The sequence below is a fragment of the Aotus nancymaae genome, unplaced genomic scaffold (genome assembly GCF_030222135.1).
Source record: "Aotus nancymaae isolate 86718 unplaced genomic scaffold, 86718_ANA_hifiasm-v0.15.2.pri h1tg000036l, whole genome shotgun sequence".
Taxonomy (NCBI): domain Eukaryota; kingdom Metazoa; phylum Chordata; class Mammalia; order Primates; family Aotidae; genus Aotus; species Aotus nancymaae.
In genome coordinates, this window is record NW_026988450.1 from 6,101,442 (window position 1) to 6,121,175 (window position 19,734).

At 40.0% G+C, this 19,734-nt stretch overlaps 1 protein-coding gene across 1 annotated transcript in view; it reads right to left on the minus strand.

The window, feature by feature from the left end:
* Positions 1-522: 522 nt before the first annotated feature.
* LYPLA1 (lysophospholipase 1) overlaps positions 523-19,734 on the minus strand; it is a 31,982-nt gene continuing 12,770 nt past the window's right edge. Inside the window, exons 3-9 of the mRNA XM_064384187.1 lie at positions 14,981-15,046; positions 12,801-12,848; positions 11,393-11,463; positions 9,094-9,167; positions 7,478-7,579; positions 5,886-6,062; positions 523-2,559 (exon numbers count right to left, since the gene is read on the minus strand). Coding sequence (XP_064240257.1) covers positions 2,506-2,559; positions 5,886-6,062; positions 7,478-7,579; positions 9,094-9,167; positions 11,393-11,463; positions 12,801-12,848; positions 14,981-15,046 — 592 coding nt within the window. The 3' untranslated portion in view covers positions 523-2,505. The remainder of the gene's footprint in view (positions 2,560-5,885; positions 6,063-7,477; positions 7,580-9,093; positions 9,168-11,392; positions 11,464-12,800; positions 12,849-14,980; positions 15,047-19,734) is intronic.

The window sequence follows — 19,734 nt, forward strand, 5'->3', positions numbered from 1 at the left end:
GGAGGTGGAGGTTGCGGTGAGCCAAGATTGCACCATTGCACACCAGCCTGGGCAACAAGAGCAAAACTTCATCTAAAAAAGAAAAATTAGCCAGGTATGATGGTGGGCTCCTGTAATCCCAGCTACTCAGGAGGCTGAGGCAGGAGAATCACTTGAACCCAGGAGGCAGAAGTTGCAGTGAGCTGAGATTGCACCACTGTACTCCAGCCAGGGCAACAGGGCAGGACTCTGTCTCAAAAAAAAAAAAAAAAAAAGGTTATAAAAGATAAACACCAAATAAAACTTCTTAAATAGGTAGAAACACTGAAAACCAAATTTGGGATTTTTTTTTTTTAGCTGATTAAAACTGAATAACATGAGATTATTTCTTACGCCTGGTTCCATTCTAAGCCAACCATACCATCATCGAAATTTCTCTCTCTGAATATATATATATTTTAAGTACATTGTTATTTTCCTCCTTTTCATCAGATACATATATTCCAAATGTTAACATTCCAAATATTAAAATACTCAAAAAAGTCAGAGAAAAGTCAGAATTAAATTTTATTTCACATTGATAGAAACCATGAAAAAATTTACATTTTTCCCATGTTACAGCACAACAATTCAACAGAATATTTCTTGCCATAAATAATATCTTGCTGATATTTAGAACTAAAACAACCGTTTATGTTCTTCAAGGTAAAGAAAAATGACATAGTAAATGATTGTTTAAAATGTTTAAATCCAGACATAAACATATGGCTTCATTATTAACACCCTATATAGTCCATTACTAAATTATTTCCATTATTGATTAGCACCCATTTATAAAGATGCATTCTTAATATTGTTTTGGTCAGCTGGAATACAGCAGAAAAATTAACAGAGTTCAGAAATATCAAGCATACATTTTTGCTACATATTAATCTGGTAACTACACTTTATGCATAGGGCTCTGACTAGCCTTTATTACTCATTAAGTTTGTTTTCAAATACTTTTTACCAGTAATCTGGAAATTTTGACAATTTAAAACGATTGCTATTTTTATGTTTGGACAAAAAATAATTTGACTAAAGTGAAAATTTCAAATAAGCCTACTGGCAGATGAAAATAAAGCAAAAAATTAAAATAGACTCTTCATCTTCTATAGTAGTTGGTTTCAAACGTGTACAAAGTAAATTCTATGCTATGAGGAGATGAAATCATCTTAGAAATTAGTTTTCAAGATCAGTCTTAAACATATTTCAGAACATGGCCAGGCGCAGTGGCTCACATCTGTAATCCCAGCAAGTTGGGAGGCCAAGGTTCTTGGGCAGATCACGAGGTCAGGAGTTCAAGACCAGCCTGGCCAACATGGTGAAACCCCATCTCTACTAAAAATACAAAGATTAGCTGCGCATGGTGGTGCATGCCTGTAATCTCAGCTGGTTGGGAGGCTGAGGCAGGAGAATTGCTTGAACCAAGATGGGGGAGGCAGAGGTTGCAGTGAGCCGAGATCATGCCACTGCACTCCAGCCTGGGTTACAGAGCAAGACTCCATCTCAAAAAAAATTTTCAGAACACACTAGAATATGATCTAATTCTTTCAGTTGTTTACAGAAAAATAAATCCACAGAATTATTCCTGTTACCTGGGTTGAAGATCCGAATAACTAAATAGGTGTAAGTTTGGATAAGGTATAATAATTTGAAATAAGTAGTGCATGAAGTTTTAATGTCTGGTTTCTCTATAAAGCATAAATAGATTTTAAATACCTTATATCTGTGACTCAAAATGTCAAATTACAGTATGTATTGACTGTAGCTGTCTATGGCAGAGAGGCTATATTTGGTCTGCTATGAAGGATAATAAAGAAAGAATGAACTTTTTTTTTTTCTGAAGAATAAAGAATATTAAATAGAAATAATATCAGGGAAAAGAAAAACCTGGTCCCAAAATAAAAGGGCCATTTATTGAAGAGAACAATTTACTCTTTCTTGACAATGAACAGCATTATCCCTATTATTAGGAATAATATAATACCACCTCATTCTTATTATGTATTACAATCATGACATATATGTGAATACATATATAAAATACAGACACTGCATGGTGACTAAGCAATTTTGGAATAAATCCATAGACTAAGTCACAGCATGCATAACTGTTTATATCTTAACTGCTCATTTATACCTGAACAAATTTTCATTAGGCATACTGCTAATTTTCAAATGATGTAATAAAAAATCTGGTGGCAGTACTATATTATTTTGCTGACTTACATTTGAGAAAAAAGAAGCTACCTGCTTCATCTATTTTAATATGGTATATCCTGAATCTATAAGAATACATGTATAGAAACTTCAAAGATCATACATTTCTCATGAGGAGACATTATTTGATCTGTGTCACTAGAGTGTATTTGCAAAACATTTTAACACTGCAAACATTAGAAATTTGAAGACTGGGCATGGGAAAAGGTTTATTCTCTACTACAATGATGCTGGTGTACTTCTACACAAGGCCTCTTAGTGACGTCAATCAACTGGAGGTAGGACTTTATCAATGAATTGCTTGACATCCATCATTTCCTGTTTGGAATAAAGTAATTTAATACATAGTTACATAAATCAGAAATTAAATTCCCACTAAAACACCACTAATCAAATCCATGGTGTGCATAGTTAAGGTAAAATCATTTTTACTACAATTAAATAAGACATAAAAGAGAAACAAGGCTCCAACAGAAATTTCAGAACATTTCCCATCATGATTATTGTACACTGAAATGACAGCTCCCATCTAATATCTAGTTCTGCATCTCCCTATACTGGAACAAAATAAAAGACACGGGGGGCTGGGGGTAGCCAGGGAAGTTTACAAGTGACAGTACCTACCCCAAGAAGTCTCAGTAAGTGTACAATTACTGACAACTAAGTATGAGTGACAAAGCAGAGCTTCTACCATTCTCTAATTTGAATTGCATGCTAAATCCATAGCATTAACTATTTTGTGTCTTTTACAAGGAATTATATACAACTAACCATTTCACAGACAGCATGTACCTAAGACGTGAACATTAATATACCAAAGATTTATCATAGAAGAAACTTTCTCCTGTTAGCCTCTTGCACCTGGTTCAGTTTTCTCACCTCCCTCAAACTCACCTCCTGCTATCAGCTCTTATATATCAAAGCGTTATCTAGCCTCACAGTGACAAATATTAGCAATGCAGCTAACCTACAGCCTTATAATTAAGTCACTCAGAAAAGAGCCACAGTATGAAAGGGTTCCATTTCACAATGCTCTGAAGTCCCAAAAAGTTTCCTGTAAGATCACCTCCCACTATCCTACTTCTCCTCACTTTCTGCTACTACTCATTCAGTCCAGTCTTTGTAGACTCATCTATGGAGCTTTTAAGAAGCTCCAGGATATTAGTGATGCAAAGCCCATGAGGAAAACAGCTGCTCTAGAGACCTTCAGTCCCTCTCACACACACTAAGGGTTCCAGGACTTCCCCTGCCCTCTCTTTTCTGGATGCAATATTGTAATACTCTATATCAGCAGGGGAACACACTAGGTTCCCAGGCACCATTGTCTTTTTGGATAAGTCATATTATCACCTCTTTCTCTGTCCATAAAGCAAAAGATTTAACCAGGCTGAATGGTTGTAAAACTGTCAGTGTGACTATCTCACTATTTAGGAATCAATTTTTACTCTAGGTCTTTCAAGCCTCCAAACCTATTCAGGCCGCCTTCATTCTTATCAAGTGACCACATCTCCTACTTGACTGAAAAGATAAGCACACCTAGGCCGGGCTTGATGGCTCAAGCCTGTAGTCCCAGCACTTTGGGAGGCCAAGACAGGCAGATCATGAGGTCAGGAGTTCGAGACCATCCTGGCCACAACGGTGAAACCCTGTCTCTACAAAAATACAAAAAAAATTTGCCGGGCGTGGTGGTGGGTGCCTGTAGTCCCAGCTACTCAGGAGGCTGAGGCAGGAGAATCGCTTGAACCCGGGGAGGCGGAGGTTGCCGTGAGCCAAGACAATGCCATTGCACTCCAGCCTGGCAACAGAGTGAGACTCCATCTCAAAAAAAAAAAAAAAAAAAAAAAAAAATATATATATATATATAAAAGCACATCTCATATGAGCTCCCAAGCACTCTCTTCTCTCTCTCCATCTCCTGTTTAGAGTCACCCGGCCCATCCTTTTCTATCTTGATTGAAAATGTTTTTCTCCTCTTTTAAGGCAAGCACTAAACATCTCAGGACTTTATTCTATGCTATGATCCCTCTGAGAATGCCCCTATCAATTATCTTCTCTTTACTGCATCTTCTTCCTCCCTCCTTCCACTCATAGGTCTTTCTCTGCTTCCACTAAAGAACAGATTTCCTACTCTTCTTCCTCTCTACCAAAACTTCTTAAAAAGGTCTATACATGGTGCCTCTGCTTCCTCATTTCCCTATCCACTTTACACAGTCCTTTGCATTTTGGATTTATCTACCCAAACATCCAAGGTCACAAGTGGCTTAATATTGGATATTTTCTTCCTAACCTATTTCTCTTTAACCCTTCCCTGAAACACATTACACATCTCCTCCCCACTCTGAAAATCTCTCCTCCCATACTCTCAACACCTAATTCCTTTTATCATTAGGCTAAACTTAATGTGTCCCCTAAAGTTCTATCCTGAAGTTTTTATTCTTTTTTTTTTTTTGGAGACAGTCTCACTCTGTTGCCAGGCTGGAGTGCAGCGACGCAATCTCGGCTCACTGCAACCTCCAACTCCCAGGTTCAAGCAATTCTCCTGCCTCAGACTCCCAAGTAGCTGGGTACAGGCGCATGCCACCACGCCCAGCTAATTTTTGTATTTTTAGTAGAGACAGAGTTTCACCATGTTGGCCAGGATGGTCTCAATCTCTTGACCTCCCAAAGTGTTGGGATTACAGGCATGAGCCACCACACCTGGCCCCTGAGTTTTTTTTCTTATGATGCTTACTCAAGATCATTCTTCACTGATCAATAGTATTAGTAATTATTTTCAAATCTCCATTTCCCGGCTTGAACTTCAGACAAGTATTTCCAACATCCTATATTGATATCATGGGGGCACATCAATCTCAATACAAACACTAAACTCAGTATTACCTCCTTCCTTTACTCTAAAACTGTTTCTTGCACCTACTTTTTATAACGGCAACAGAGCGAGAACTCTCAGGCCCTTTTGATACTTCCTGGGTTGCTACACCCCATAGAATTAATCTCTAAATCCTACTGGGTCACCCGTCTCCAGATCACATCTCACTTCAACCAAAAACATCGATAGCTTCCTGTTGCCTAGAGAGTCAGTCCCTTCTCAGCACAGTCTCTGTTCCATGTCTTCTGTCCTATGACACTCAGCTTTTCCTAAGACTCTAGTCTGACTGAATGGCTCGCTCTTCCTGGCCTACAGTTCTTTCTCTGCTAACCAAATCCCAACATTTTTCAAAATCTAGCTGTTTCGTCACGGTCTCAGTGCCTCCTAAGATAAAATTAATCTTTTCTCAGTTTTTCAGGGCACTTCCTGTTGTTTGTTTTATTTTCCAAGGGCACTTTTTAAAGTTTCTAAAACAATGGATGTCACTTTCTGCTATCCATACAGTTACTCAGACATGCATCTTTCTATTAAATTTTAATGAAAGAGAATGTTTAATATTCATCTTTGAATTATGCACAATGGCTGTGTGTAATAGCCAATCAGTAGATATTTGTTGAATTAAGTTGAATACACACTCATCTAATGACCTGCTAACTTATGATCCAATGCGAATTAACTCATTTAAATCCCCAAGCATTCAAATGTTACTTTTCTTGAAAATATCACATGAAAACAGTTGCAAATATGGTGCTGATCACTGCTTCCAGACACCTACCTGTTGACACGAGCTGTGCATCATACCTTCATAGGTTTTAAAGGTCACATTGGCTGGATTCACCAATGTTTTTAGTTTTTCAACCGTAAGAGAACCAAACATCAGGGGAACTAAAGGGTCACAATCTCCATGGCACTGAAGAATAGAAATATCTCTATTGGCGCCACTGATAGGCCCCTGCCAAAAGCAAAAGAAGAAATAGTATTATTTTTGTAAAGGTATAGGACACTATGCCAGGCATTTAAAATTCTAAATAAATATGCATGCATATATAACATATTAGAAGTTATATTTGGCCAAAAGAATAAAATTCCTTCTTTCCATATACTCACCACATCCCTTTATTTAACTTCCATCGGACCTATGATCACCTTTCCTCATATTATAATCTATACCTTCCCAGTGAATGAGTTCCTTGAAGCATATTATATTTTCTGCTTTTTTTGGTTTGGTTGGTTGTTCTGGTACTTTGAGTTGCTGTTTTATTCAGTTATCTTTTTTTTTTTTTTTTAAAAAGACAGAGTCTTGCTCTGTCGCCCAGGCTGGAGTGAAGTGGCACAACTGTGACTCACTGCAACCTCCACCTCCTAGATTCAAGTGATTTTTGTGCCTCAGTCTTCCAAGTAGTAGCATCAGAGGTGTGCACCACACGCCCAGCTAATTTTTGTATTTTTAATAGATATGGGGTTTCACCATGTTGGCCAGGCTGGTCTCAAACTCCTGATCTGAGGTGATCTGCCTGCCTTGGCCTCCAAAAGTGCTGGGATTATAGGCATGAACCACTGTGCCTAGACTAAAAATAAATATTATTTCTATGGGTTAAAGAGTCCTCATTTTCATATATATCCTAAAATGTATCAAATCCTTCAAATCTAAAATTTGTGACAATAAGGTTTCTTTCTAATTCCATTCTATGTACTCCACAATAAAGCCAGTATAGCATACTAAGGCCTAGTAATACATCACAAAAGTCTAAGAAAATTCTTTTTAACAAAAGATAAGTGCTGTAAGTGAAGGACTCTGGGTGATGGTGATGGGTCAGTGCAGATTCACTGACTGCAGCAAACGCACGACTGTGGAGGTGGGGATGCTGGTGGTGGGGAAGCTGTGCATGTGGGGGACAGGAGGGAGACAGTAACTCTACCTTCTGCTCAGTTTTGCTGTGAATTTAAAACTTCTCTAAAAAATAAAGTTTATTAGGCCAGGGCAGTGGCTCACACCTGTAATCCCAATACTTTGGGAGGCCAAGGCAGGCAGATCTCGAGGTCAGGAGATGGAAACCATCCTGGCTAACACGGTGAAATCCTGTCTCTACTAAAAATACAAAAAATTACCTAGGCATCGTGGTACACGCCTGTAGTCCCAGCTACTCAGGAGGCTAAGGCAGGAGAATTGCTTGAACCTGGGAGGTGGAGGTTGCAGTGAGCTAAGATCATGCTACTGCACTCCAGCCTAAGCAAAAGAGCAAGACACTGTCTCAAAAAAATAAAAATAAAGTTTATTAACAAAAAAAAAGATGACTTTATCTCAAACATTATTTGCTAGCTACCTTTGGCTCAGCAATCTCATATCGAGTGCATCAACCAAGTTACCTGTGGAAATGATGCCCGAAGTGGAAGCCAGCAACTGAGTGCAGTGACACCCGCCAGTTTCTGCTGCGTGGTAAGAGCAGTATATAAAGATAAAGCTCCTCCCTGAAAAGACAAGCAGGGAAAGTCAATGGAACACACACGCTGCCAACAGCAATTTAGGGGATTTCTTATTACTAATGATATCCATAAAACAATCAAACTCAGTGGCTGATGTCAAATCAAATCAGGCAAACAGTGGAAGTAGAAACACACCCCACCATGTCCTAAAGGATTCGGTTCTCTTCACCAGAGAGCATACTGACTTCCTCTCCAATGAGACACAGTTTGTAGCATCGGAAACTGCTGCACTTACAACATGCCTTAGGAATATTCTGAATTTAGATTTTCTCCTTTGCAGAGTTTTAGGTATAACATCCAATCTGGTCTTAAATCGGTCTTTCTTTTCTTTTTTTTTTTCTCTCTCTGCTCTCTCTCTTTCTTTTTTTGACGGAGTTTCACTCTTGTTGCCCAGGCTGGAGTGCATGGCGTGATCTCAGCTCACCGCAACCTCCGCCTCCGGGTTCAAGCGATTCCCCTGCCTCAGTCTCCCAGGTAGCTGAGATTACAGGCATGCAGCACTACGCCCAGCTAATTTTTTATTTTTAGTAGTGACAGGGTTTCTCCATGTTGATCAGGCTGGTCTCCAACTCCCAATCTCAGGTGATCCGCCTGCCTCGGCCTCCCAAAGTGCTGGGATTATAAGCATGAGCCACTGCATCCAGCTCTTAAATTGGTATTACATTCTAAATGAGAATTTAATATAATAAGAACTACTTAGCAGACACCTGCAGACTATCTGCCTACCCAGTTCACAACACTCTGCATTCTGGAAGCTGCACTCCTGCCAGCCATCCAGGACCCCCATCACTCTTGACTATGCCCATGGGTCATTGCAACACATGAGGACATGAGAGCCTTTTTCATCCCAGGCAGTGATGTTCTTTCTCCCAGCACTGAGGAAATAGGATTCGGTGACCACCAGTCACACTCTGTGTGGCTGGACCTGTAACATATAAACTCAAAAGCTGGAAAAGCAATAGACTGCAAAAGCCAAGATGGCCAACTGTTGATAGAAAGGTAAACAAAGCAGATAAGCAAAGAAACAGAGATGAGAAGCTAGAGCATCTGGAGTCTGGTTCCATGGCAAACAGCTGACATGCTGCAGTAGCCATGCAAGGTCCGTATGAGGAAGCAGTGTCTGTGGAGAAAGTACAGAAGGCAGGGGTACAGTATAGAGAAGAAGAAAGATGCCCAAAATAGATACCACATATCTCTACCTAAACCTGTAGTGAAGGTAAAGGGAAGAAATTCTCTCATCTTCTGCTTTACTGTTCTTACCAGTAGTCTCCTCCTAGAGAGGGAACTCATGCCTGTGTTATCAGAGTTCTAATTAATTAAAAGGATACACTGTGTTAGCTAGAAATTTAATTACATGGGTATTATAGTTATTTTAAGAAGAAATTAATTAGTTCCAGTACCTTCAAACTTAATTAAACTACTCTATAGAAAGGATTAAAGCACAGACTTCTAGATAAATATACCGATGGTACTGACATTCTACCCAAATTTTATCTTACCTGAGAAAATCCTCCCAAAATAATTCTGTTTGAAGGAATGCCATTCTTCACTTCTTGATCAATCAAAGCTTTTACTAAAAACAACATGAAAGTTAGTCAGCAATACTTTCAAAGTTAAGCCCGTTGATAAACTTTAGGAAAAAATTAATAGAAAAGCACAATTACTTTTAAGGTGGAAATGAGTGAAAAACTCAAAGCACTTCATAAAATACAAAATTAGAATGTATTTTCATATGCCAACAGTGAACAATGTGAAAAGGAAATTTTTTAAAAATGCCATTTACAATAGCCACACATAAAAAATTAAATACCTAGGAATTAACCAAAGAAGTAAAAGATCCCTATAACGAAAACTATAAAACACTGATGAAAGAGGACACCAAAACAATGAAAATATTCCATGTTCATGGATAGAAGAACCGGTAACAATATTGTTAATTGTTCATGAATTCTTCTAATCCATGAACATGGAATTTTTTCCCATACTACCCAAAGCAATCTACAGATTCAATGCAATCTCTATGAAAATACCACTGACATTCTTCACAGAAATAGAAAAACAATCCTAAAATTTATATGGAACCACAAAAGACTCAGAGTAGCCAAAGCTACCCTAAGTAAAAAGAATAAAACTAGAGGAATCACATTAATTGACTTCAAATTATACTACAGAGCTATAGTAACCAAAACTGCATGGTACTGGCATAAAAACAGACACACAGACCAATGGAACAGAACAGAGAACCCAGGAACAAATCCACACACCTACAGTGAACTAAACAGTTTAAAACTTAGCCAGGCATGGTGGCACATGCCTGTAGTCCCAGCTACTCAGGAGCTGAGGCAGGAGAGTTGTTGGAGACCAGGAATTTGAGGCTACAGTGAGCTATGATCCCCAACTGTACTCCAACCTGGGCGACAGTGTCTCTAAATAAATATGTAAATAAAAAATTACCAAAAACCAAAATAATTCTGTCACCCTGTCTCGTCATTGCTGCCCACATCCACCTACACCCACCCACACTCAGGAGTCACCAACCAGATTACCCTGAAGGCAATCCTAGTCCTCACATTATTCTACTTGTAACTATTTCAGTACATATGTATACAAGAAAAGGACATTCCTGTGCATTTCTTTTTTTTTTTTTTTCTGACACAGAGTTTCGCCATTGTTGCCCAGCCTGGGGTGCAATGGTGCAATCTTGGCTCAGCACAACCTCTGCCTCCCAGGTTCAAGCAACTCTCCTGCCTCAGCCTCTTGAGTAGCTGGGATTACAGGCATGCACCACCACACCCAGCTAATTTTGTATTTTTAGTAGAGATGGGTTTCTCCATGTTGGTCAGGCTGGCTGCGAACTCCCAATCTCAGATGATCCTCCCGCCTCGGCCTCCCAAAGTGCTGGGATTACAGGCGTCAGCCACTGCGCCTGGCCCCCTGCACATTTCTTAAAAGTAGACAACTCCCAGTAAGTTAGTGTTCTTTATGCTCCACCCCACAAACAAACAGAATTACCATAATCATAAAGGAGATGGACTTCTTTACCAGAGACCAGGCTTTTGAGGTTTTCTAAAGCAGAGCTAATACTTCACAGGGGTGTCAAATGAGGTGCTCTGTAAGAAACACCTAGCTTATAAACAGTTATGTGCTTAATCAGTGGTACCTATTATAATTATCACACTAAAATTAACGATTAATAACTTTTTTTTTTGAGATAGAGTCTCCCTCATCCCTCAGGCTGGAGTGCAATAGCACAATCTCGGCTCATTGCAACCTCTACCTCCTGGGTCCAAGTGATTCTCTTGCCTCAGCCTCCTGAGTAGCTAGGATTACAGGTGCCCGCCACCATGCCTGGCTAATTTTTTTGTATTTTTAGTAGAGACAGGGTTTCACCACATTAGCCAGGCTGGTCTCTAACCCCTGACCTCAGGTGATCCACCCACCTCGGCCTCCCAAAGTGCTGGGGTTACAGGCATGAGCCACTGCATCCGGCCATATATTCACTGTTTATTATCATTATACTTATTATATCATTATTTTCACTGTTATTCCAAGTCTCCTTAATGAAAATAACTGGCAAAAACTATGAAACATTTTGATGTTTTCTCCATTTTCCCATGTAAATCAAAGCAAAATTATTATATGTCTGACAGAGTTTACAAGCGTGAGTTACAGAGTTACAAGCGTAAGCCACCATGTCAGGCCCAAATTTGTAATTTTTAACCAGTACCAATGTGATTACTGAATCTACTAAAAACATTTAAGAATGCTTTTGGCTTTATAAACATTTTCTGCACTTACTGTTTTCTGCAGCCTGTTTAATCCCAGGTTCATCCTCCTGCGAATCTGGTGAAAGCCCAATAATATCAAACCTGTAAAATAAGGCAAATCTGAAAAGAACCTTTTGATCCTAAGAAAATCTATTATTATAATAAGTATATTTTACTACATTCATGGTAGCTTGGATTAAAGGGATAATCAGAAATACATATTTTTAAAAATTTTTTTGAGATGAAATCTCACTCTATTGCTCAGGCTGAAGTGCAGTGGTACAGTCTCAGCTCACTGCAGCCTCCCCTTCCCAGGTTCATGTAATTCTCCTGCCTTAGCCTCCTGGGTAGCTGAGACTACAGGGGCATGCCACCACGCCTGGCTAATTTTTATATTTTTAGTAGAGACAGGGTTTCACTATGCTGGCCAGGCTGGTCTTGAACTCCTGACCTCAGTTGATCCACCTGCCTCAACTTCCCAAAGTGCTGGGTTTATAGGTGTGAACCACCACGCCTGGCTAAAGTCAACATTTTTTTTTTTTTTTGAGATGGGTCTCTCTCTGTTGCCAGGCTGGATGCAGTAGCGTGATCTTGGCTCACTGCAACCTCTGCCTCATGGGTTCAAGTCATTCTCTTGCCTCAGCCTCCCGAGTAGCTGGGAATACAGGCATGTGCTACCACACCTGGCTCATTTTTGTATTTTTAGTAGGGACAAGGTTTCACCATGTTGGCCAGGATGATCTTGATCTCTTGACCTCATGATCCACCTGCCCCAACCTCCCAAAGTGCTGGGATTACAGGCGTGAGCCACTGCGCCCAGTCCTAAAGTCATCATTTTTTTTTTTTTTTGAGACGGAGTCTTGCTCTGTCACCAGGCTGGAGTGCAGTGGTGCAATCTCGGCTCACTGCAACCTCCGCCTCCTGGGTTCAACTGATTCTTCCGCCTCAGCCTCCCAACCTGATGGTAAGAATCTCAGAGAACGGTCAGGAAAAATCAAAGTCTGGAAGTAGCACACAGGATCAAAAAACTGACCCTACACGGGGACTGTGAGAATATCTTCAGAGGGCTGAAAGGGAAGTGGTTTCCTTAAAAACAACCCAGAGAGACAAGAAATTGGAAAGGTGAAGAGGCTGTGGCTTAACAGGGGTCATCTGAATGTTGGGTTACCAAAATCAACAAAGCTTTATCAAGTAGCAGAAGAGAGCCTCCCACATGATTTTTAGTCACACCTTCTCGCCTATTTCTCTACCTGTTTGTACAGCTCCTTAAGTTTACCCCTAAATCTCGAGCATAAAACTGTAAATAAGTAAAGGTTAACTATGCAACTTTCCAAGTTAAAAAACAGCTAAATAAAAACTGCTGTACATAAGTGTTTCTTATAACATTACATTAAATAAGCAATATAATGTTCTTATTGAATAAGTAAATTCTCACTTACCATGAAGGCATAGCCATGTTCATATTTAGTGTAACAGGCATAACAGGCCTATAAGGAAAAGAAAAAACAGCAAAATCAGAATAAAAAAGCATACAAACTGATAAATTCCATTAATCTAAAATAGATAATTACTTGAGACCTACACAATACTATATACTACAGTTTTTATATATGAACTGTTTACTTCATCCACACCTGTACAAGTCTGCTCTCCACGCCCCTCCAAATGTGTTCTGAAGACAGAGCAACAGCAACAAAGGACTAAGCTTGACAAATACCTTTTCCCTTCTCACACCCTTTCTTACTACTTTTAACTTCTCAGACATGAGAAGAGAAACTGGAAACCAAGACAGCTGGAAATGTATAAAATATGAGATTCCGGTATGGGACTAAGGACAACGAGCGATTTATTACACTGACACTGTAACCTCAATGCCTATATGCTCAGATTACGCTTTTGCTACTTTTCTAGTTCTTAGCTGTGTACCCGCTTAATTAAGAGACCTCTAAATAAATAAGGGAAATCCAAAATTTGCCTAACTGTCCATTATAGACAATTCAAATCTACGATGGGCCAGGTGCAGTGGCTCACGCCTGTAATCCCGGCACTTTGGGAGGCCAAGGTGGGCAGATCACGAGGTCAGGAGTTCGAGCCCAGCTTCGCCAATATGGTGAAAAATACAAAAATCTGCCAGGCGTGGTGGCACGTGCCTGTAGTCCCAGCTACTCAGGAGCCTGAGGTAGAAGAATCATTTGAACTTGGGAGGGAGAGGTTGCAGTGATTCGAGATCGTGCCACCGCACTCCAGCCTGGGCAACAGAGCAGGACTCCTTCTTAAAAAAAAAAAAAAAAAAAAAAAGAATTCTGTCTCTGGCTTGAGCAGAATAATACAGGACATAGCAACCCTAGCCACAGTATTCACAGTAGCCTACAGAGATAAGAGAGACCCTCTATTTCAGGATTAAAAAAGGAAGAAATGTTTTCTTATCCTCTTCTCAGTTGTTCTTCCCATTCCCTCTTTCATGTTCATGTATCTGTCCCAACTTTACTGCTACTACCACTTCTGAGGATGAATTACTAACTTATATGAGTATGTCCAATCCCTTCTGGTCTTCTCCATGGCTATTGCTTATCAGCAACCTGTTGATCTAAAACAAGGCTGTCCAATCATTTGGTTTCCCTGGGCTACATTGGAAGAAGAATTGTCTTGGGTCACATATAAAAATACATTAACACTAACAAGAGCTGATGAGCTAAAATTAAAATAAAATAATATCTAAAAATAGCCAAAAAAAAAAAAAAAAACTCATAATGTTTTCAGAAAACTTACAATTTGTACTGGGCTGCATTCAAAGCTGACCTGGGCCACAAGTTGGACAAGCTTGACCTAACGTGCCAATCTTATTGATTTTCTAAGTTTGTTCAAAACTTACTAATTTCTTTTTGACATCCACAAATACTTTCAGAGCCAGAATTCAAAACCAAACCTATCATATTCCAAAGTCTGTGTTCTTTCCACAGTATAATACGTTGCCTCTAAGTGATAAAATTAAAGAGTGGTTTCAACATAATAAAGATTTCTCACAAATCTAACAGGTAATTCCCCTTCAGAGATATCCTGGTGATATCCTAGAACTTTATAGGTATTTGTATATCTAAAATAATTTTTCTGGGAGGCCAAGGCAGGTGGATCACTTGAGGTCAGGCATTTGAGACTAGCCTGGCCAACATGGTGAAATCCTGTCTCTACTAAAAATACAAAAATTAGCTGGGCATGGTGGCACACACCTGTAATCCTAGCTACTCAGGTGGCTGAGGCAGGAGACTCGCTAGAATCCAAGAGGTGGAGGTTGCAGTGAGCCAAGATCGCACCACTGCACTCCAGCCTGGGTGACAGAGGGAGACTCCGTCTCAAAAATAAATAAATAAAAATAATAATTTTTCTGGCCTTAAAGAGAGAAATACTTTAAATTGCTTAACAAAAGAGAAAATGAAAAAAAAAATCAATTTAAGAAATCATTTTATAAAGTTTTAAGGAATTCTACTAATCTTCATTTTTAAACTGAATATTTAAATAATAAAAATTAATTATATTTAAATACTTTTCTGGAAAGGTAAAACAATGACAATTGCTTCTCTCCAGACTCTGAATCACAAGCCTGAAGATCAGAAATACTCACGCATGCGGGCAGATATATTTGATATGTGAACTTCTGATACCTGCAAAGGCTTCTGCCCATCCGTGCCTAGTGGAAAAATCATTTGAATAATGCTATTATATACTGTTTTAAATCCCAGTAAGTTAGTAGTAGAATAGTACTTTAAAAACCTGTGAAGATAAAGGTAAACAGTACTTTAAAAAACTGTGAAGATAAAAATATCTTTATTTATTTATTTATTTATTTATTTTTTTTTTTGAGACGGAGTTTCGCTCTTGTTAACCCAGGCTAGAGTGCAATGGCGCGATCTCGGCTCACCGCAACCTCCGCCTCCCAGGTTCAAGCAATTCTCCTGCCTCAGCCTCCCAAGTAGCTGGGACTACAGGCGCGCGCCACCATGCCCAGCTAATTTTTGTATTTTTAGTAGAGACGGGGTTTCACCATGTTGACCAGGATGGTCTCGATCTCTTGACCTCGTGATCTGCCCACCTCGGCCTCCCAAAGTGCTGGGATTATAGGTGTAAGCCACCGCGCCTGGCCAAAAATATCTTTATAATGTGGGCCCTCTGGCTCAAGACCGTAATCCCAGCACTTTGGGAGGCCGAGGTGGGCAGATCACGAGGTCAAGAGATCGAGACCATCCTGGTCAACATGGTGAAACCCCGTCTCTACTAAAAATACAAAAATTAGCTGGGCATGGTGGCGCGCGCCTGTAGTCCCAGCTACTTGGGAGGCTGAGGCAGGAGAATTGCTTGAACCTGGGAGGTGGAGGTTGCAGTGAGCCAAGATCGCGCCACTGCACTCCAGCCTGGCGTGAGACTCTGTCTCAAAAAAAAAAAAAAAAAATGTGGGTCCTCAATACTATTAAAACAACACCATGAATCTAAAAACAACCCAACAGCTAGTCAAGTTTTACCTAGGAATAAAGATGATTTCTCAGATTTCTGAACAGTAATGTATGCCCCTTCAGATATTTCCACTGGGCTTTAAAATTTCCAAAGTAGAGATATATTTTTAAAATCTCTTTATACAATGTGTTTATAAAGTAGGCAAGACAAATAATATAATTCATATTTTACATTAAAAAAAAAAGCCTAGGTCAGGCACGGTGGCTCACGCTGTAATCTCAGCCTTTGGAAGGCCAAGGCAGGCAGATCACGAGGTCAGGAGTTCAAGACCAGCCTGGCCAACATAGTGAAACCCTATCTCTACTAAAAATACAAAAATCAGCCATTCCTTTCAAACTGCCAATGACGTTCTTCACGAAATTAAAAAACAATGTTTTAAAATTCACATGGAACCAAAATGAACCACATCCATTTGTTTACATGTTATCTATGGTTAATTTTCAACCTGAGTGGCTGAACTGAATAGTTGCAACAGAGATCTTCTGGCTGGCAAAGCTTAAAATGTTGATTCTTTCGGTCCTTTACAGAAAACAATTACTGACCCCTGCTGTGAAATATTTTTTGATATGCAGATGCTTCTCAACTTAGGAGGGTTTACATCATGATAAATCCATCACAAAGTGAAAAAATCATAAATTTAGCCATAATAAGCTGGGAACTCTTTGTATATTCATACTATGAAAAATCGAGCTTCCTTTTTTCTTTCTTTTTTTTGAGACAGAGTCTTGCTTTGTTGCCCAGGCTGGAGGGCAATCGTGTGATCTCAGCTCACTGCCAACTCTGCCTCCCAGGTTCAAGCAATTCTCCTGCCTTAGCCTCCCAAGTAGCTGGGATTACAGGCATGAGTCACCACACCTGGCTGAAAAATCGAGCTTTTCATTATAATTTTTAGCTTGCATGAGAGTTAGAACTGTATTTGCTTCGACTAATATTCCTAAAATGATAATATTTGTCATTTGATTTTTCTATGAGTTCTTATGGGCTACATGATAACATTCAAATACAGAGCACAGCAATCATTTCCTCACTATGTGATCTTAACCTACTTTATCAGAGGTGTCTTCAACTTCCATCTCTGATTTTAAAATATTCTTCTAGACTAATTTAACAATATATATGCAAGGGACTAATTTTTTAAAAGATTTTGTGACATTACCATTTTTCTTTTTTTGAGACGGAATTTCGCTCTTGTTACCCAGGCTGGAGTGCAATGGCGCGATCTCGGCTCACCGCAACCTCCGCCTCCTGGGTTCAGGCAATTCTTCTGCCTCAGCCTCCTGAGTAGCTGGGATTACAAGCACGCGCTACCATGCCCAGCTAATTTTTTGTATTTTTAGTAGAGACGGGGTTTCACCATGTTGACCAGGATGGTCTCGATCTCTTGACCTCGTGATCCACCCGCCTCGGCCTCCCAAAGTGCTGGGATTACAGGCGTGAGCCACCACGCCCGGCCGACATTACCATTTTAAGAAGCTTTTTCTAAGGAAAAAATGATGTCTGCAAATATTCATTTGTTAAGAATGTACAATGAGAAATCTGCGTGAAAAAACCGAAATGCCAAAATGTTCAGAAAAAAGAATATTTGATAAATCAGAATTCCGGCAATTTAAATGGATGAGATCAGCAGTGAGCTGCAGGTAGCCCAGAAAAGGCTACACTCAGCCAAATCTGGTGACCTTTAGCTGAATATAGATGCACCTCAACTTACGATGGGGTCACGTCTGGCAAAGCTGAAAACTTGAGCAGCGTACTGATGTTTTGCTTTCGTGCCATTGTAAAGTTGAAAAATCTTAAGTCTAACCACTGTAAATTGGGGACCATGTATACTTTAGTAGGTGAGTCTGGTGGGTAGAGAATTTATCAGTTGCTTTACTTTGCAACTGTTAAGCAGTTCTAAACTCAGATTGGTTTGGTGTAAGAACTTTTTTGAGTTGGTTTTGCTATTTTTGAAAACTGTATTGGATTATAATATAGTCAAGTATTCAAATCTTAAATGTTCAGTTGGGCTGGCACAGTGGCTCATACCTGTAATCCCAGCACTTTGGGAGGCTGAGGCGGGTGGATCACTTGAGGTCAGGAGTTTGAGACCAGTCTGGCCAATATACTGAAACCCCATCTCTACTAAAAATACAAAAATTTAGCCAGGCATGGCGGCACACGCCTGTAATACCAGCTACTCAGGAGGCTGAGGCAGAAGAATCGCTGAAACCCAGGAGGCAGAGGTTGCAATAAGCCAAGATCGCACCACTGCACTCCAGCCCGGGCAACAGAGTGAGACTCTATCTCAAAAATAAATAAATAAATAAAATAAAATAAAATAAAAATAAAGATCTCTGGCGAGGCACAATGGCTCACACCTGTAATCTCAGCACTTTGGGACGCTGAAGTGGGTGTGTCACTTGAGGTCAAGAGTTCAAGACTAGCCTGGCCAACATGGTGAAACCCTGTCTCTACTAAAAATGCAAAAATTAGCCAGGCATGGCAGTGGACACCTGTAATCCAAGCTACTCTGGAGGCTGAGGTTGCAGTGAGTTGAGATCACGCCACTGCACTCCAGCCTGGGTGACAAAAAACTAAATAAATATTAAAATAAAGATCTCAAATTAACAACCTAATCTTCTACCTGAAAACACACACATACACACACCCTAACCCAAAGTTAACAGAAAGAAGAAAATAATAAAAACTAGAGTGGAAATAAATACAATAGAGACCAGGCTTTGGTGGCTCATGCCTGTAATCCCAGCACCTTGGGAAGCCAAGGCGATGGATCACTTGAGGTCAGAGTTTGACACTAGTCTGGCCAACATGGTGAAACGCCGTATCTATCAAAAATAGAAAAACTAGCTGGGGATGATGGCACATGTCTGTAGTCCCAGCTACTCAGGAGGCTGACACACGAGAGTTCAAGATCAGCCTGAGCAGGATGGTAAGACCCCAACTCTACAAAAAATAAGAAAATTAGCCAGGCATGGTGGTGTGCACCTGTGGTCCCAAATACTTGGAGGATTGTTTGAGCCTGAGAGGTTGAGGCTGCAGTGAGCTGGGTTCACTCCACTGCACTCTAGCCTGGGTGACAGAGTGAGACCTTGTCTCAAAATGAAAATGACACTCCATCCCATAGGAATATAAATATAAAGCCCTAAAAACTACCAAACCAAATCTATCGACATATAATTAGGATTATACACCATGACCAAGAGGGATTTTCCCTAGAATGCAAGAGTGGTTCAACATAAAAACGTTAATAAATACCATATTCTATTTTACTGAAGACTGTAGCCAGGGAAACTGGCAAGATATACGGCATCTGGATTGGAAAGGAAGCAGTAAAATTCTCTCTCATGATCTTGTGAGCTCAGTATCTTATGATCTTATATACAGAAAAATCCTATGACATCTACAAAAACATCCTAAGAGCTAAATGAGGTCAGCAAGATCCCAGGTTACAAAAATTTACCCAGGCCGGGTACAATGCGGTGGTTCACACCTGTAATCCTAGCACTTTTCCAAAAGAATAAAATACGTAGAGGAATAATTTAACAAAATAAGTGAAAGACTTGTAAACTGGGCAGGCATGGCAGTGTGTGCCTGTAATCCCAGTTACCCGGTAGGCCGAGGCAGAAGACTCGCTGGAACCTGGGTGGCAGAGACTACAGTGAGCTGAGATTGCACCACTACATTACAGGCTGGGCTACAGAGCAAAACTCCACCTCAAAGAAAACAAAATCGTCAGGATGAAAAACTGTCGTGCTGCAAAACATACTACCAAGAGGGTGCAAAGCCACCCCACGGAATGGGAGACAATATTTACAAATAATATATCTGACAGGAGTCCAGTGTCCAGACTATATACACAATTCTTAG